The following is a 17,307-nucleotide window of genomic DNA, read 5'->3' as shown; positions in this document are numbered from 1 at the left end:
TTTGTCTCAACATTTTGGCAAAGTATGCAAAGGTCTCGGGTACACAGTTAGCTTTTAGTATAGCTTATCATCCTCAAATAAATGTATAAACTGAGAGAGTCAACAGGTGATCAAGGTAATGTTGAAGGCTTATTACCTAGATAGAAGAACAAGTTGGATAGAAGTGTTGCCTTTAATGGAGTTTGCATACAATAACAATTATCATGAAACTATCAAGATAGCTCTATATGAGACACTTTATGGTAGAAAGTATAGATCACTATTGCATTGGGATGAGATAGGTAAGAGGGATACTTTAACATAGGCGTTAGTACCAGAGATGACCTAGAGAATGATAGATGATATCAAACAAATCATAGAAATAATGAGACAAGCTCATGATCATTAAAAAAGTTATATAGACTAAAGGAGATAGGATCTTGAGTTTAAGATAGGTGATAAAGTCTTTATAAGAGTAGCCTCTTATAGACATGTCATGAGATTTGACAAGAAAGGCAAGTTAACATCAAGGTTTATGAAACCATTTGAGGTGCTAGAACATGTAGATAAGATTGCATACCAGCTTGTGTTATAGTAAGCATGAATCAGATTCATAACATGTTGCATGTGTCATTATTATGCAAATATATCAGTGACTTAACCCATATGCTAAAAGTTAAAGATGTCGAGCTCAAAGACAGTTTAACATATTATGAGCATTTGGTGTAGATTTAAGAGCTCAGAGACAAGTAAATTCCCCTAGTCAAGATTTGATGGAGGAATTACAAAGTTAAGGAAGCCACATGGGAGGTTAAGTAGGATATGAGTTAGACGTTTCCATAATTCTTTGAGTAAATTTCAAGGACAAAATTCATTTTAAAAAGGGAAGAAATGTAACACCCACAAGTTAGCCAAAGACAATTTAGTCTTTTCTCTACATTTATTTATGAATTGTGTTAAGTCATGAAAAGTTTTTTAGTAAGGATGTTCATGCACCATGAAGGTGATGCCCGTTCATGGCATTGAAGGCCAAAAAGTCATTTCATATTGAGCTTGTAAAATGACTAAGTAAAGAAGGGCATACCCATGTGTGCAAGAGCACACAGTCGTATGTAGTCAAAGAAATTGAATTTTTAGATAAGATCACTTTCTCAATGATTTTGAAAATTGTCTTTATTGAATAACATCACTTTCTCAATGATTTTGAAAATTGCCTTTATTGAATAACATCACACACGCCTATGTGTCGTGTTTTGCTAGCAAAATAAAAATAGGCATAAGGCCTAACTTAGATTATTTTTCGTGCATATATGTTCAACAACCAAACAAAAGAGGTGTAGAGCATTGAGAGGTAGCTGGAGATCACCACGAAAAGAGAAAGATCGTCAGAATTTCCATTGCCACTTCAAGAATTAGCAAGTCTTCAAAAGAAAGGTAAGTAGTTGACCTCTTTCATCTTTTTTTATTTTAAAGGTTTGATAAATATTGTTGTTGTGTTATGTTCATGGACTTTGGTGTGATCAAAAGCATTTTATGTTGAGCAACAATAAGCTTTATGTATGTATTTGAATCTATTAAAAGCCTTATTCACATGATCACTTGCTTTTGCATATTCATGTTATAAGTACATCATTTACAAAGACTGAGATGTGATTTCAGATTTATGGCATGGCTATGTGATTCATGATACTCAAGAATGAAAATAAGATAATTAGAAACTAGTTTGATGTTTTTGTGAATGGAAAATTTGGTATGGTTTAGTTGAAAAACATAAAAACTAATAAGTCAAAAAATTGTAGATTGTGATACACGACCGCGTGTGATGTCTCACATGCCTGTGTATCCCCTTGTAGAGAAAAACTTTTGTGATGAGTATGCATTCATCTTGAAGAGAAATTCACACGATATTGTGGTTTGAGATATATTCCCATGTATCGGGTTCCCCAAAAGTGAATACCTGTGTTAAAATAAAAGGACACATTATGTAAGAACTAGGTAACAAACACAGGGAAAATAGGGATGAAAGACACTCTTATTTATGTTAAGAAAGAGAAAAAACTATTTTACCAATAGGTTATATGCAAAGAGAGGGATAGAAAAAATAAAAATAAAAAGACTTTAGCAAGGCAAAAGAGTAAGATAACTAGCTACAGTACAGATGCCCGACTATATGGAAGGTGGCACAGACCTTGACCAAATGGAATCAGAGTCGAAAATAAGAAAAGTTAGGGAAAGTGATGTACACCTAGATAATCACTAGTTGTGTATGTAAGTGACAAGATATGTGAAAACAATAAGGTTATGCAACAGATAAATACCTATGAAATACATCATGCACTTGATGTTCAAACACATTAGCCATATTAAATTTAGGTGTACATGGTAAGAGATTATGATATTTCAATTAGTTTCTCACGTAGTCAGCAAGATGTATCATATATGCACCTATGGTAGGGGCCACCCAAGAATTGAAATAACAGTCCTACAACTTTTGCATTTAAGGCTATCAATTGAAACCTCTCAAATCTAAGTCTTTATCATTGGGTCATAACTAAGGAGATAATAAGATACTTGAAAAAGACCAAATTTTGATGGTAATGAAAATAATTTGAAATCCATTTTTGAATATACTATTATGCTTGTAGAAAAGGGACATATCCTACAAAACATTAAATAGTCCTTAGTAGCATCCTTTACCTTGTACGTTGAGTATGTAACTTGTTATAAGGCAGTTTATCAAGTTGTGTGGTTGAATATTGCATTTTTATGACTACTTGGTGTTGACTTATTTACTGTGATAGTAGTGTAATTGTGTAGAACCACTAGTATATTGAGACATATAGAAATAGAATATTTGACCGTCATGAACCTTATAAAAATAAAGATATTATGGTAGATTACATAAATAAAATGTTGATATAATCTAAGCCTCTAATTAAAGAACTAAGACCTGTAACCATTAAAGTCATATTGAAAATATGAAAGTGTTAAGAGTCTTAATATTTAGAGTTAGTGAAAGTTTTACATTATAATTGATTGATATTATTTTTCTTGATCATCAAAATATGTATATATTTATTTGTATATAAATGTATGCGTATATATATGTGCATATATGTGTATTTTTCATCATATCTCGAGTAAAGTTGAAACATACATGTTTCATTAGAAGTCACTAGATTCATTAGATGCAAAGAGATTTCTCTTGTTTTTTTTGAAAACATAAAGGTTAAGAGAAATCATAAAAAGGACTAAAAGAGAGATAATATTGTATGAGATCACCTGATTGAGTGTAATTTTGGCTAAACTCCAAAATTATTGATCTATGTTGATTTAGTTATTAGTAATCATGATCATAGACAATCTTGTGGTGATTGATGATATTAAGATGTTTTGATTTGTTATTGGTAATCATATTAATTGTATTGATGATTTTGATGTTATTTATATTTAGACTATTTTGTTTTCTTAAAATAGTGACAACTTTAAAGTTAAAATGTTGGTTATTCAAGAGTCAAAAATGGTTTTATTTTCTTAAAACAGATTTAAAAAATTAGTGTTGTCAGAATTGTTCTAATGTAAGCTAACCTTAATTGTAATTTTGATTTAATAAAATCAAATAATTAGAAAGTTTAATGACATTTTACAAATTAACTTAAATTATCAATAATAATAAGTTTAATATATTTAAAATTACGATTCGGAGAGACAACATCAACATGAACCTTAAGGCTTATTGAATCTTTGATAAAGTCCAATAAACTATTATACATTGATTAGACATAATCTTCAAAACTTTAATTGAACAATTTTATCTATTGAAAATCGTTATTTAATGATAGTAAATTTTAGAAATTTTATGAATCCCAAAAATATGATGATTCATATATGTAATTATGTAATCCTAAACAAATCTTATTCAGTATTTTATAATTTACAAATAAATTACATAGATGACAAGTTTGTTAGTATAACAGTATGCTATGACAAAGCCTCCTATTCAAAAGTCATTTGATTGCATCAAGTCAATTACTACTAATTATTTTATCAACAATAGTCTGCATTCATGACTTATCAATCAAGTAAAATGATTGATCGAAAAATTCATGATGGGGTTGTCAATCCTTTCAAATTTAATTGATACAAATTCAAACTTTACATAAATTTATATTCTTCTCTAGAGTTTGAAAAAAAAAAAACAAAATCATTTCTTTTGATTGACTAATTATAATCTGGAATTTGTGAAGGTAGCCCGTCATTTGAGGAAGTAAAGGGGATCTGTTTCTTGACTTTTAATTTTCAATTTGTCCACGTGACTTTATTAATAATATGACCTACTAACTACAACTTGGACATATTTCTCTTTCACTTGCAAGTGCAAACCCATTTATATTGTTTGTCAAAAAGGTTATCTAAAATTTTATTTTTTTTATCGGTTAAATTATTCTTCATTTTACCTCGACTCAAGTTCCCCTGGCCTAAGGCATTGTCAAAATTGGAGGAGACATTAGCATTGGTAGTTGATTATGTATAATTTTAGTCCAAATATTAGACTTTTGTCTTCCTATATATTTAAAGTATAGCTTAACTAAGCCTAACATTTTGACCCAAATTTAACTCTGTTTAAGCTTCTCAGACCTCTCATATATAATGTATGGTATCCAATGCGTTGCAAGAATTAAGTTTGACACTATTAGATGACGTAAATATTTACGTGTTTCTATTATATAAATTAATTTTATGTAGATGGGAATTGAAAGATTTTACAGAGTTGGGTGTCCCAGTCCCAGTCCCAGTCTCAGTCCCAGTCCCAGTCCCAGACTTTTCAAACTCAAGGCATGGAATTAGGTAGAAAGTTAGAATTATATTAATTAATTATAATTCAAACAACTTCTTCTAGCTGTCAAAATTCACATCATATAATTATATTAATTTAATTATGACTTTTAGAATTATTATATGATTGTGATGTCAAGGATTGAACTCGCAAACCTTAAAATATTTTAATATTCATTTAAATAAATAATAATATTAAATATCATTCTTGTAACTATATGTTACATTTATTTTCAATTTTTATTTAAAATTTTATCCAACCCATTTAACATACTTGATTAAATTGGCTAAAAGAATTATATTTAATAGCATATCAATTCATTGTTGATCTTTCATATTAAGATCACAACTTGATTTTTATGTACAATTATGAGAATTCATATTATTAAAATAATTGCATGAAAGGGCTTCAAAGAAGAAATATATATTTTATTTAATGGAAAAATGTAGTAGAAAATTGGAATTGGAATTTCAAACAAATAAAATAACACAACTACGTACGTTCGGGATAAATTGGACCCCATCTTCTTTGACCTTTTTCATTGTAATTTGGTGATTGAAAATTTTAAGAAATATTGATTACACTTTTGTCTTCTTATTCTTCTTGCTTTTGCCCTCCAACTTCATGCATGCATTCATCACACGTCCGTCAGTCAGAGAAACACAGTCACTTGAAAAAAAAAAAGTCAAAAGTGTTAGGTAATTTTACTATCTCTAATTAATTATTACTCTATTCCTATTTACTAAATCTTCATGTGCGTCTCATTCTCATACTCCCAACCCCTGACTCATCTTCTTTTTCTTCACCAACCTAATAAACAATAAACATTTTTTGAGTATCTTCGTTTTCTTTCTGTTTCATTTTTGTAATTTATTTTCATCCCAAAAAAAAAAATACATTATTTAATAACTTTATAATATGCTCAATCATTTTAAAACATACCAATTTTTATTAAAATTTTGTATATACTTAAAACATATTAATTTGTATGAGACAGTTTATTAATAAAAATTTGTATATAGAGTATCCCTCTTTAAAAACAATGGTGTAAAATATATATTTTTGAAAGAATTGAAGCATCCACAATACTATAAAAACGTTATTTCTCATGGCATAAAATTCTATTGAAAAAATATATATTTTTGTTATGATGAATTTATGATACCAAGTGTTTTGTTTCAATTGGTGTAATTATTTGATTGTAACAGTTTAGAGGCTACGATTTTCTGATAAAATTAATTATTACAATTAAACTATGTGTATATATTTCAACTACACATTTAATAGGTATCATCAAATACTTAGTGATTTTGAATTAATAATAAAATAATATTTAATTTATTTATATATTTAAAATAAGTATATATATTTTATTCTAATTATTATTTATATGAGAGTAGTATTTATTAATTTATTTGACATTTTTAGTGCTTATTTTGATTTATTTAAATTTGAATTTGACTTTAAGAACTGTAAATAAAGCATTGAGGTAAATATATGGAGATGAATAATTATTTTTTTTTCAAATTAAAGATGGGGGTTAATGAGTTAAGGATAAAATGAGTGGGAGCTAAAAAATCACTCCCTTGACATCTAACCATGTGGGGTAATGATACTCATCACCTACACTTGGGCTTTTGAAAGAGTATCGTTTTTTATCTGCTACTTTTTAAGGTTTATAATTTAAATTCTGAAATATGAGAAAAAGAAAAAAAAAATCATTCACATTCAATAATTGTTATGATACTAACAAAAATTAGAATTCTTCAATGGCAAAGAAAAAGAGGAAGATGAGGTTTGGGTTCCTTCATGAGAGTAGGGTCGGAGTTGATTTGATCCAAACCCAAATAAAGCCTAACACCATATTAGGTCAAATCCAAAAAGCACGTCTTGAGTTTAGCTCAAGATCAACCAATTGAGGTTTAAACTAATTTTGAATTTGATAAACTAAGCTCAAACTTTGATGTTCGTCTATAGAAATGAATCAAAACTTGAGGAGGGAAATTAAAGTAAATAACCATTTTGCCCTCCTTTGAGCAAAAATACCTACTATTCTTATTCTTAAATAAAAATACCTTAAATATTTTTTAAAATACCAAACTATCCTTCGTCACTTTTATATAAACTCCTCACTTACATACATTTCTCATATAATTCAAACATTCACTCTCACTCTCATTTTTACGCAATATTTGATATTACAAGTTTGTTCAAAAGAAACAACTTCGTATTCTTAAATTCGAATCGAAAAAATCAATTCATAAGAAAAAGGTATTTAAACGAATTTTAACTCTAAACTTAATTTTATTTGTTAAATCTAGTTCATATGTTATGTAAAAAGAGCATTTGGATATTTAATAATAATTTAGGGGTTAAAAAATATTAAAAAATAGAGGTATTTTGATATTAATCAAAGTATGAAAGTTTTAAATGAAATGTTAGGAATAGATAGGTATATTTCAATACAAGTCAATATATGAGGGTGTTAAATGAAATGTTACATAATTATGTGGGGTTAAAAAAATGTTAGAAAAATATGGGAGGCACTTTGATAGTAAACATTGTAAGAAGGTTTTAAATGAAATGTTAGTAATAGATAGATGCATTTCAATACAAGACAACATATGAAAGTGTTAATGAAATGTTAGAAAACTATAGGGGGTATTTTGACATTAAATATTGTAAGACGATTTTAAATGAAATATTATAAGTAGATAGATGTATTTCAATACAAGATAATATATGAGGGTGTCAAATGAAATATTAAAAAAATAGGGCATTTTGATATCAAACAAAGTATGATAGTTTTAAATGAAATGTTAAGAATAGATAGATACATTTTGATACAAGATAACATATGAGGATGTTGAATAAAATGTTAGATAAAAGTAATGTTAAAAAAATACGAGGGCATTTTGATATTAAACATTATAAAAAGGTTTTAAATGAAATGTTAGGAATAGATAGATGCATTTTGATACAAGACAACATATGAGGGTGTTAAATGAAATTTTAGATAATTACGGAGATTAAATGAAATGTTAAAAAATATAAGGGTATTTTGATATTAAATATTGTAAGACAACTTTAAATGAAATATTAGAAATAGATAGAGACATTTTAGAAAATTAGAGGTGACACATATATCAATAAGTGGTTACTATAGATTTTTTTCTTATAAATGTTTAATTTTTTCCCAAAATTTTTCATTGTAGGGAAAATGACAATTTCCCACCCAAGTTTTGTTGAAAAGACAAATATATACTCATGACAGATTAAAAATCCAAATACCCACCTAAAGTTTACTCTGTTAGGGCACACCTACATATTTTCTGTTAGGTTTGAAGGATAAATTGATCATTTTATCAATAATATTAAAATAATTAAAATTTATCTCATTTTCCCTCTTTAATTTTGAAAACTAACATTTTCCCCCTTAATTAAATTTTAAAAAATTCGTTTTTCTTGTAGATGACCATCATTGTCCAAGTATGATCTCTGGACGACGGAGCGTCGTCTAGACTGGACGATAAGCGTCATCCTTACTAGATGACTCTTCATCGTCCAGATTTGGATGACGAGGGTCATCTAAAATGGACGACAAGAGTCGTTCAAAGAATAGATGATGCTTTGTCATCTAGTAAAGGATGATGAGCGTTGTCCAAATTTGGACGATGCTCATCGTTTAACCTCGAGCCACATTGGTCTTGTGTGGCTAGAGGGAAGGTAAAGAAAAAATTAGAGATTTGGGGGGAGTCACTTTTTAAAGTTCAGGTATGGGGGTTAAATATTAATTTTTAAAATTTGAGGAAAAAATGAGATAAAATTATATATTTTTGAATATTATTATTAAATAACGATTTTATCCTTATATTTAATAAAAAAGTTAATGAAAGTTTATGAGTAGGTAGGTGTTTAGATTTTTTATTTGTCATATGTATATTTTTGAGATTGAGCTAAAATTTGGGTAGGAAATAGTCTTTTGCCCTTTATTGTAAGATTGATAATTTAAATGACTAGTTATGCTTCTGTTCGTTTCCAAGGAAAATAGATCCTACATGATGAGAATACAATGAAGTACGTTGGAGGTTATAAACAATTGGTTAAAATTCTCTTTAAAACAACATTTGAGAGATTTATCCAACTTTTGAGTGAACATTGCAGTATTGATCCAATTAGAAATTACATTCAACTATGTTTGGCTCAGTTTGACTCAAGTTCAGTTTGAATAAATGGTTTTGTCTATTATTTGGTAAAATAACATTGTTTTGTCAATAAGTCGTAAACTCAAACTATGAATCTGAGCCATAAATTTAAATCAAATTTAGTCACGAATTTAAATTATCGATTCAATTCGATCGGAATCAAATGATATTATATTTAAGTTAAACTTGAGCTAGAGAATGTTTAAGTTCAATCCGATTTTTATCCATCCCTAATTACATACCCAATTTAGTTCAAAAAGATGTGTTAGTCTATATCATTAATTTTACCAAGACGTATTATATGTATGACATGCACATCATCTCATATTAATTTTTAATATACTTTAAGATATATATCATTTTTTATTTGTATCATATCATATAATATGTATCACATATTGTATGATACTGATAATTATACTCATCATCAGAAATCTCACCATTGAGTTTACAAAAATTTAATATACTGAATGACCACTGAAATTTACTGAAATATTAATTTTTTTATCGTTAAATTTGAAAATTTATTTTTTCAAACTTGTCATATATTTTCATTATGAAAATGTAAAATTTAACACAGATTAATTATCTCTTAATTAATAAGATTAGGAAAAACATGTACGTTTTTCTTTTTTTACACTACAGTGCCTCCCCTTCCCTACCCACATCATTCTTTCTACTTTAATCAGGCAAACTCAATCCCTCTCAACTGGTCAATCTATCAAAACCTGCATCTTTTGTATCAATTTTTAATCCAATCCTTCCATTTTCCCACACGTGACTACATTTCTCTCTGATTCCTTTAATCTACAATCTCACCTACACACATTTTGTTGTCAAATCATGGCTTGAATACTATTGCCCATGATCAACTTTGGAGTTGTCTAGTTTTTTATTGACTCAAGTCGACCAAATTCACATCTCTGGTTACTAATTCGACTCCTCTATTGCCTTCGGTTGCCTCCCCTCCTAATCGGCAATCCCTACTTTACACACTATGAATGGTCATGACATCCTTCAAATCCACAACAAACGTATTGTATGTGGGCATCATGTTCAGTTTGTTGACGAGCTTGACAAAGGCAAACGATGGTCCCATTTAGCAATTGTCGTAGAGGTCTAAGAAGTGTAAATGATCAAGAAGAGGGAGAAGTGATGTGTCCACGTAGCATAAATGAAGGAAGACCAACAATGTCATAACAACGGTGCAAAGCAACAACTCTAAAAACCAGAAAATTGGAAGTAAAATCCTTTAAGACAACAACAACAACAACAACAGCAATAGAGACGAATATCTTAATAGGATTTCATGGCCACCAAGATCTTACACATGTAGCTTTTGCAAAAGAGAACTAAGATCTGTTGAAGCTCTAGCCGGTCATATGAACGCCCATGGAAGAGAGGGAGCTACGTTAAGTCAGTCGCCACCAATGGTTAAGAGAAATGAAATTAAAAAAATATATAAGAAAATATCAAAATAGTATACTTATAATTGTAATCAAAATTAGTTAAAGGTACTTGTATAATTTTAATAAAAAATATGAACAAATTAATATTTGATACTTGTATTAAGTATTTAGGGTAATTTCATAATATCATTAAGAATGATAAACTAATAATTTACAATGAAATCAAACATTTTCTATTAAAGTGAATAAATTAATATGAGGGTTAAATATTATCATTGGATCAAAGTTTGGGAATTTAATATTAAAATAGCCTAAATCATTTCCTAATCTCATTAATTGAGTTTCTTAATATATTATAATATTTGTTTTGGGGTTTGGCCACCCGTACTGCGTGATTCTCTCACCTTATTTAAAACCAATCACCATCTAATCTAATACACCAAATTTGGTTAACAAACAGCTCTTCAATATATGTATATATCCTACTCTTTCTAGTTCTACCCACAATCCACTGTAATGACCACACTCTCAGTCCTATTTGCCAATGGAAATTCAAAAACAAACCTATACCATACATGTCACATATTTTCATTCCTCATTTTAGCCAGTTTCATGTCATCCCACAAGATGCTACTATTTGCACTGAACTGACCTGTTTTTGATGCACAGTATCAATCAATTTCCACCTCAACTAGAAACAGGAAAATAAATCTTCTCTCAGAAATTACAAGAAAAATAAAATAGCTGTTATCATTTTGCACACTCTTGAGCTTTCAACTCATCTAACCTTTAGCATTTCACAGTATTAACATTTTCGTTTAAAAAACAAACAAAAGATAGTAGAAAATGTTGAAGCAAGAACACAAAGAAATCTGTCGGTATAGAGTGCACCCATAGAAATTATCAGTTCCTTGGTTTGCAAAAATCTTTAAAGCATAAAAACAAAGCAATTTTGTGCTATCAGTAGAAGAAGTCTAACCGAAATATGGACCTTGGACCTCTTGTCAATGCCTTGATTCTTCGTCAAGTAAAATTTTCTCACATATTGATTTCTTTCAAGTCCTTTCATTCTTTGAATACATATTGGAGGCCAATGCCCTGATGCATAGCCGAGGCTTTGTCGTCACAATGTTATGAGGAAGAACAGAGACAGCAACAACTAATGGCTCGGTAGGTGGTACAGCAACGGGGAGCAACTCTACAAGAATAGAAAGCTGCAAAATGGGCCATTCTTGTCAATCAAACAGAGTAACGGGAAAGGCAAAGGTAAGACTTTTCCAATACTTCGGAACTAGAACAAGCTTTTCAGCATTTCACCTCTGGAGATTTGAGGTCAACTTCTGAATCTGATACAACATCTTTAACTGCAGCAGCCACTACATTGAAGCATTTGTTGCGATCCAACAGAGCAAAGAGATTAGAACCATTTAAAGCATCCTTTGTAGTCTTCATCTGTGTCTCTTCACATCCTCTTCGGTTATATCCCACTGCAAACTAAAATGTTGGATACAATTTTTTACACAGCTATCATAAAAAAAAAAAACCACAATTGTTCATTTTATGAAAGTAACAAACCACCACCACAAACATGAGGAGAGAGAGATAAGCAGAGAACCCCACCTAAAAAGGGATAATGTGTGGTAGCGACAAGTATCTGCATGCATTACATTGCAGTTATTATGTATCATGCATAATGATGATGAGCAGGATGAACAAAAATAATCTACAGCAGAATTCATGTATTTCCAAAAAAAATTTATTTCTAAAGCTCTCTTTTTCCAACACACAAGTGAATCTACTGTCCCTAAGATGAAGTGAGAGATAGGGAAAAGCAGTTCCAAGTATCCTGTTGAAGAAGCAGAAACCAAAACCGGAATCAGAACTGACCAGTTCCTAAGATTTGGGAACCAGAATTGGAACCTGTATGGAAAGGTTCCCACCCAGAATCTACGCAGTCGGATCTGGTTCAGATTTTGGGTACCTAACACTATTTACAATTTTTTAACACAGTATCAGCTTCCATTCATTCCATAACAACTTTGCCCCCAGAGTTTTCATCTTCTCAATTATTTGCTAACCTTCTTTCAACACGCCTTTCTTCAATATCGATGGTGTCTAGTCAATACTAGTTGAACTCCTCATTGCTCCAATCTTCTCCTATAGGCTCACTACTCTGCCAACACAAACTATCCAAATCATTTGACTTGGATCCATGCCACCCTCATTGAGATACAAAATGCATTGACTTTTAACTTCTCTTGAACAGCATCATACCTTCTTGTGTGATCAAGCAAAGACACCTCATGAATTGTTGGCCAAGTTTAATTCTCCTTATTAATTTATAGGTGTTACTTTGGGAGAGAATGGCCCAGATGTTAAGTGGATGTAATTTTAATCTACGATGTAGTAGGATCAAAATTAGTTGAATCTGTAAAACTCCTAACCTCCTTTATAATTTTAATCTTTGCAGAAGCTTCATATGATTCCAGTTTCACCTTAAAAACAGTCTTCTCAAGTTTCTTCTCTTGTTGTAGCTATTGCCTTCATTGCCATTCCAAACATACCAGCAACACCTGGCTTCATAACCCCCACAACTGGTGGTTTGTTCATTCCCCGTTTCTTCATTATAACGGAACCCAATTCTGCAACTTCATCAAGTGCGAGTCCAGTAATTTCATCTACAAGCCTCAAAATATGCTTAGTTGGAGGACTACAATGCTCTGTGGGATCATAAGTAGCTAGATCCTAATCAATTGGGAGTCTTCTTGGATCAATCTCAACTTCCTCTTCCTTATTCTCCATTGCAGTTTGCATAAAGCCCCAAAGATTCCATCCCGTTAAAGTTCAAAAAATTTAGTGTCGCTAGAGGATAATCGCTCAGTTTTCGGTATCAAAAAATAAAAAAGGGAACTCAAACACCTAAATTTGTTTTAGATCTCATTCTCGGGTTGATTTCGATTCCTTAGAGGGTTGAAATCGTAACCAAAACCAAAACTATAACTTTCCAATTCTACAAAAAAAGAATCGTAACCTATCTGAGATAGGCTGGTTTCAAGTAGGAACTGAAACCGAAACATCAAGTACTTATTGGTTCCAATTTCTCCTGGTTCCTGTGCTCACCACTAATGTGAGAGATTAAAGTGTCAAGAATACAAAAATTTTCCTCATAAAGGCACCAAAAACAGACGTTAAACATGAGATAAACCAGGAGCACTAAATGAAACTTTGCTAGTTACTTTCAACCATTATATGTCTCATTAGTAACATGCTTTCTTGTCCTCCTATAAGAATGTAGCCCATATACAAATGCTTAATTGTGCAATAATTATAAAGTAATGTATACCTTAACGGGGTGGGAGAGTTTATTTTGTTCATCAATCACAAATTTACGAACCAACTTTGATACAGTTGCCTGAAGGTCTGTCTCCTTCAAAATACAAGTAGATTGGATAGGAAAAATTCTATGACACCAACTGCACCAAGGGAATGTCAATTTATTTATGAGTCAAATAGATACAATCAAAGGGAATATATGCACCTCATATTTTTAGCTGAAAACACATAAAACATATAAACACAGAAACAACAGTAGACCCACCAAAACTAACAGATTCATAAGCATACACTTGGCAAAAGATTCACCTTAAGAGTTATTGAATACCATTGTGGATGAATAAAATAAATAAGTACTGAAATAAAATAATATAAACAACAAAAATATGCACAAGTCACATCTACATAGCCAAAAGGGCAAAGGCAAATATTTATTAAATAATACAAGCAAATCAGCTGAATGAACCATATTCAAATCTGATTGCCCCGTATTAATGCTCCTCACATATTTCAAATAGGACTTGAATGCATGGATTAATTTAATAATTTACAAAATTATCAATCATGCTTCACCTGCCAAAGAATTAGACAGTTCATAGCCATATGCAATTCCAATACACCAAAAAGAAGTAGAATAATAATGTCTTTTTATTCTTAAAAAGGAAAAAGTTAGTAATCCCAAAAGCTCGATCTGACAAAATATAAAATCTTTTCGGTAGAATATCAAAGGAAGCTTTAGCTATTACTTAATATAATTATGCTTCACTTCTCTTTATTTTCCACAAGGAAATGATTGTTTCTATGAACAAGGACATGTCACATGCATCAATTTCATGGTGCATATAATTAAAAACTAAATTTCATAGATCATCTCCACAGTTTGGCACCAATAGGCCAAGAAATGTTTTGCATTTCTTAGGTTATTAATTTCCCTAAGACTAGAAAAAGTTTGTTTAATTCAATTTTGACCATATAGAATTCATTATTGTCCCAACAGACAAAAAAAAAAAATCAATACTGGACGACTTTAACCACATAAGTTCATGAAAATTTCCAAGTGAAATAATTCATTGAAAGCAAAGGAAATAACAAAATAAAATAGCATTATCTTTAAATTTAAAAGTTGTCTCCATAAATAAAAGGTTTCAAATTCCCTCTAACTACTTGATAAAAATTTATAGTTGAATATTGGAGAAAGAAAAGAAAAAGGATATGAATCAAGCAAGAACAATAAAACTTAATGCTCCGAGGAACATATTAGTTTACTAGCAGAAAAGTTGTTAATCTTCCTATTATACTTTATAGTCTCTCCAATAAAAAGACATTAATCATCTTGAGGTTAATAGCACCTAAGGGGTCAAGAGCACTTAAAAGAAAAAAGCACAGTTTATATTCCATTACAGCTTAAGTTTTTGGAAGGAAACTAGATGACACTTTTAAAATGCTAAACTACGAAATTTCAATTCTTCATTATTACTAGAAAATAACAAGTAACACTAAATTATAACAAAAATTAAGTGGTTTATGTCAATGCTAACGAAACTTCTATATATAAAACGATAAATGACAAATTTGCTAATCATAAAAAACAGGCCTTAATAATCAAGATGTAAAATTAACAATAGAAATTACTAAACCAACTTTGAAACCCTTATGCTAAAATACTTTATGTCATACCTTAAGTGATTTGATATAAATACATCCATAATACTCATGTACATGTAGTATATGCATGCAAAAGTATTAAGCATATTGAAAAACATGCACATTAACTAGTTTCAATGGAGACATTATAACAAGAACGTAAACTACTTACAGTGGTGACTTTAAACTACCAGAGTCAATAGATTGAACAATGTTTGACACAACACTAACAACGTTAGAAGATTTTTCCCTTGGGAAGGTAAAGAGAAGCAAACCACTTCTAGTTAGCTTCACTAGAGACATATCAAAATCATTTTCTGTATTTGAATCTATTTTTGAATCAGGAATACAATCATCCTTTGGAAGTCCACCTACAATTTAGAAGTGTAATTAACAACTTCATAAGCAAAGAATAATCCCTAATCAAAATTTAAAATACATTTTTTGTATGTGAATCTATCTTTTTGTCTGGAAGGAAATAATAAAACCTGCATCCTCTTTAGTTCCCCCACTTTCCACAACATTGGCACATTTCTCACTTGTATCATCTCTGTAGATTTTCCTTCTCTTAGTGTCACCATTTGTATCTGAGCTGTCCAGACTTCCAGAACTGTTACAGTAGCAGGATCCAAGATACTACAAAATAAATAAATACAGAACTATGAATAATAGTGCATTTAGGCCAACTATGACACCAACCCAGCAGTCTCCCATTTAAAGCAATAAGCTTAAACACCATTGCCAGTAATTAAAACCATTTACCCAAAACAAAATTATCCCTAAATTTTACTTCGTTCTCATCCAAATACTACCCTACTCATTACAGGACAAAAAACATGCAAAAAAAACCAACCAGGTAAATTTTCAACTACAGAATTTTCAAATGTAAACCAGGATGAACGAATTTGTAAATATAATACAGCACAAGTAATTAAAATTGTTATAAAAACATGATAAAATTTTGTCACGCAAGAAAGTCTCCTACAGATTACATGTAGTAGTTGTGGACTAGAAAATTATCAGCTCTATAGAGTTTAAACTACATGATAATCACTACCAATTATTAAAATGAATATACACTAATATATAATAATCAACATTGGTGAATCATTAGAAAGAAAAGGAAAAAAAAAAATAGGAAACCTTTTGAAGAATAGAGATGGCTTCTTTGGTGGCGCTTTTCTCCCTCTCTGATTACAAAAATTCAAAATGAGTAAAGAAAGAAAGATTTTAAAAATTACAGGGAATCAATAAAAGAAAAAAGAGAGAGAAATGAAAGAATACTTATAGGGCAGGTGATGAGGAAGCCAGAGTACGAATGTTGAAGAATAGATGAAGGTGCGTTGTAATCAAAACGAGGAATGCGAATCACTTTTGAGTGTTGTTCCCATGGCTTCATTTCTGTTTTTGTTCCTGTTTCCTCAGCCATTGCTGTTCACAATACGAAGATGAAACCTCCTAAGCCCTAACTTTTGCGCTATACATATTGGGAAATGGAGAGAAATAATTTTCATCTTATTGGATAATAACTATTAAAGAAAATTATTTATTTATTATTAACCTATTTATATCATTATTTTTAAAATATTTTCTGTTTTTGAGAAGTTTAGTATTAATAAAAATTATTATCAATAATAGTACAAATTATAAATACGCTCCTATTCAATTTTAGATTTTGTTTTAATTGTTTATCTTTATAATTTAAACTATAAAAATTTCATAGCCATTAAAAATTTTATTTTATTTCAATTATTCGTTTGTTGGATGAAATTACATTTATCACCCCTACAAAGAAATCAGTCATATCCAATAAATTGAATTTGAACAGAAAAAGTAAAAAGAGAAAAATAAGTGTCATATTTTAAGTCGACTAGTGTAATGATAATAAGTGGCCTTTCGT

The 17,307-nt window shown here is 30.1% G+C and overlaps 1 protein-coding gene across 2 annotated transcripts; it reads right to left on the bottom strand.

Moving 5' to 3' along the window:
• Positions 1-10,154: 10,154 nt before the first annotated feature.
• On the bottom strand, positions 10,155-16,913 carry LOC123215251. Of its 2 annotated transcripts, XR_006501993.1 has the most exons (8): positions 16,692-16,913; positions 16,551-16,597; positions 15,896-16,043; positions 15,580-15,778; positions 13,774-13,903; positions 11,748-11,924; positions 11,410-11,644; positions 10,155-10,428 (listed from the first exon to the last, which is right to left on the bottom strand). XR_006501993.1 is itself a non-coding variant. In XM_044635267.1 (7 exons), exons 1-7 carry the CDS (start codon positions 16,834-16,836, stop codon positions 11,486-11,488), a joined length of 1,005 nt encoding a protein of 334 aa, XP_044491202.1. In that variant the 5' UTR covers positions 16,837-16,913; the 3' UTR covers positions 11,155-11,485. The 2 variants fall into 2 exon arrangements, 1 of the variants encoding a protein (XP_044491202.1); XM_044635267.1 differs by lacking the exon at positions 10,155-10,428 and having other exon boundaries at positions 11,155-11,644.
• Positions 16,914-17,307: the final 394 nt, after the last annotated feature.

The sequence above is a fragment of the Mangifera indica genome, chromosome 5 (assembly GCF_011075055.1).
Source record: "Mangifera indica cultivar Alphonso chromosome 5, CATAS_Mindica_2.1, whole genome shotgun sequence".
NCBI classification, from domain to species: domain Eukaryota; kingdom Viridiplantae; phylum Streptophyta; class Magnoliopsida; order Sapindales; family Anacardiaceae; genus Mangifera; species Mangifera indica.
Note: the sequence above shows the minus strand (reverse complement) of the source record. Positions and strands in the feature narration are given on the sequence as shown.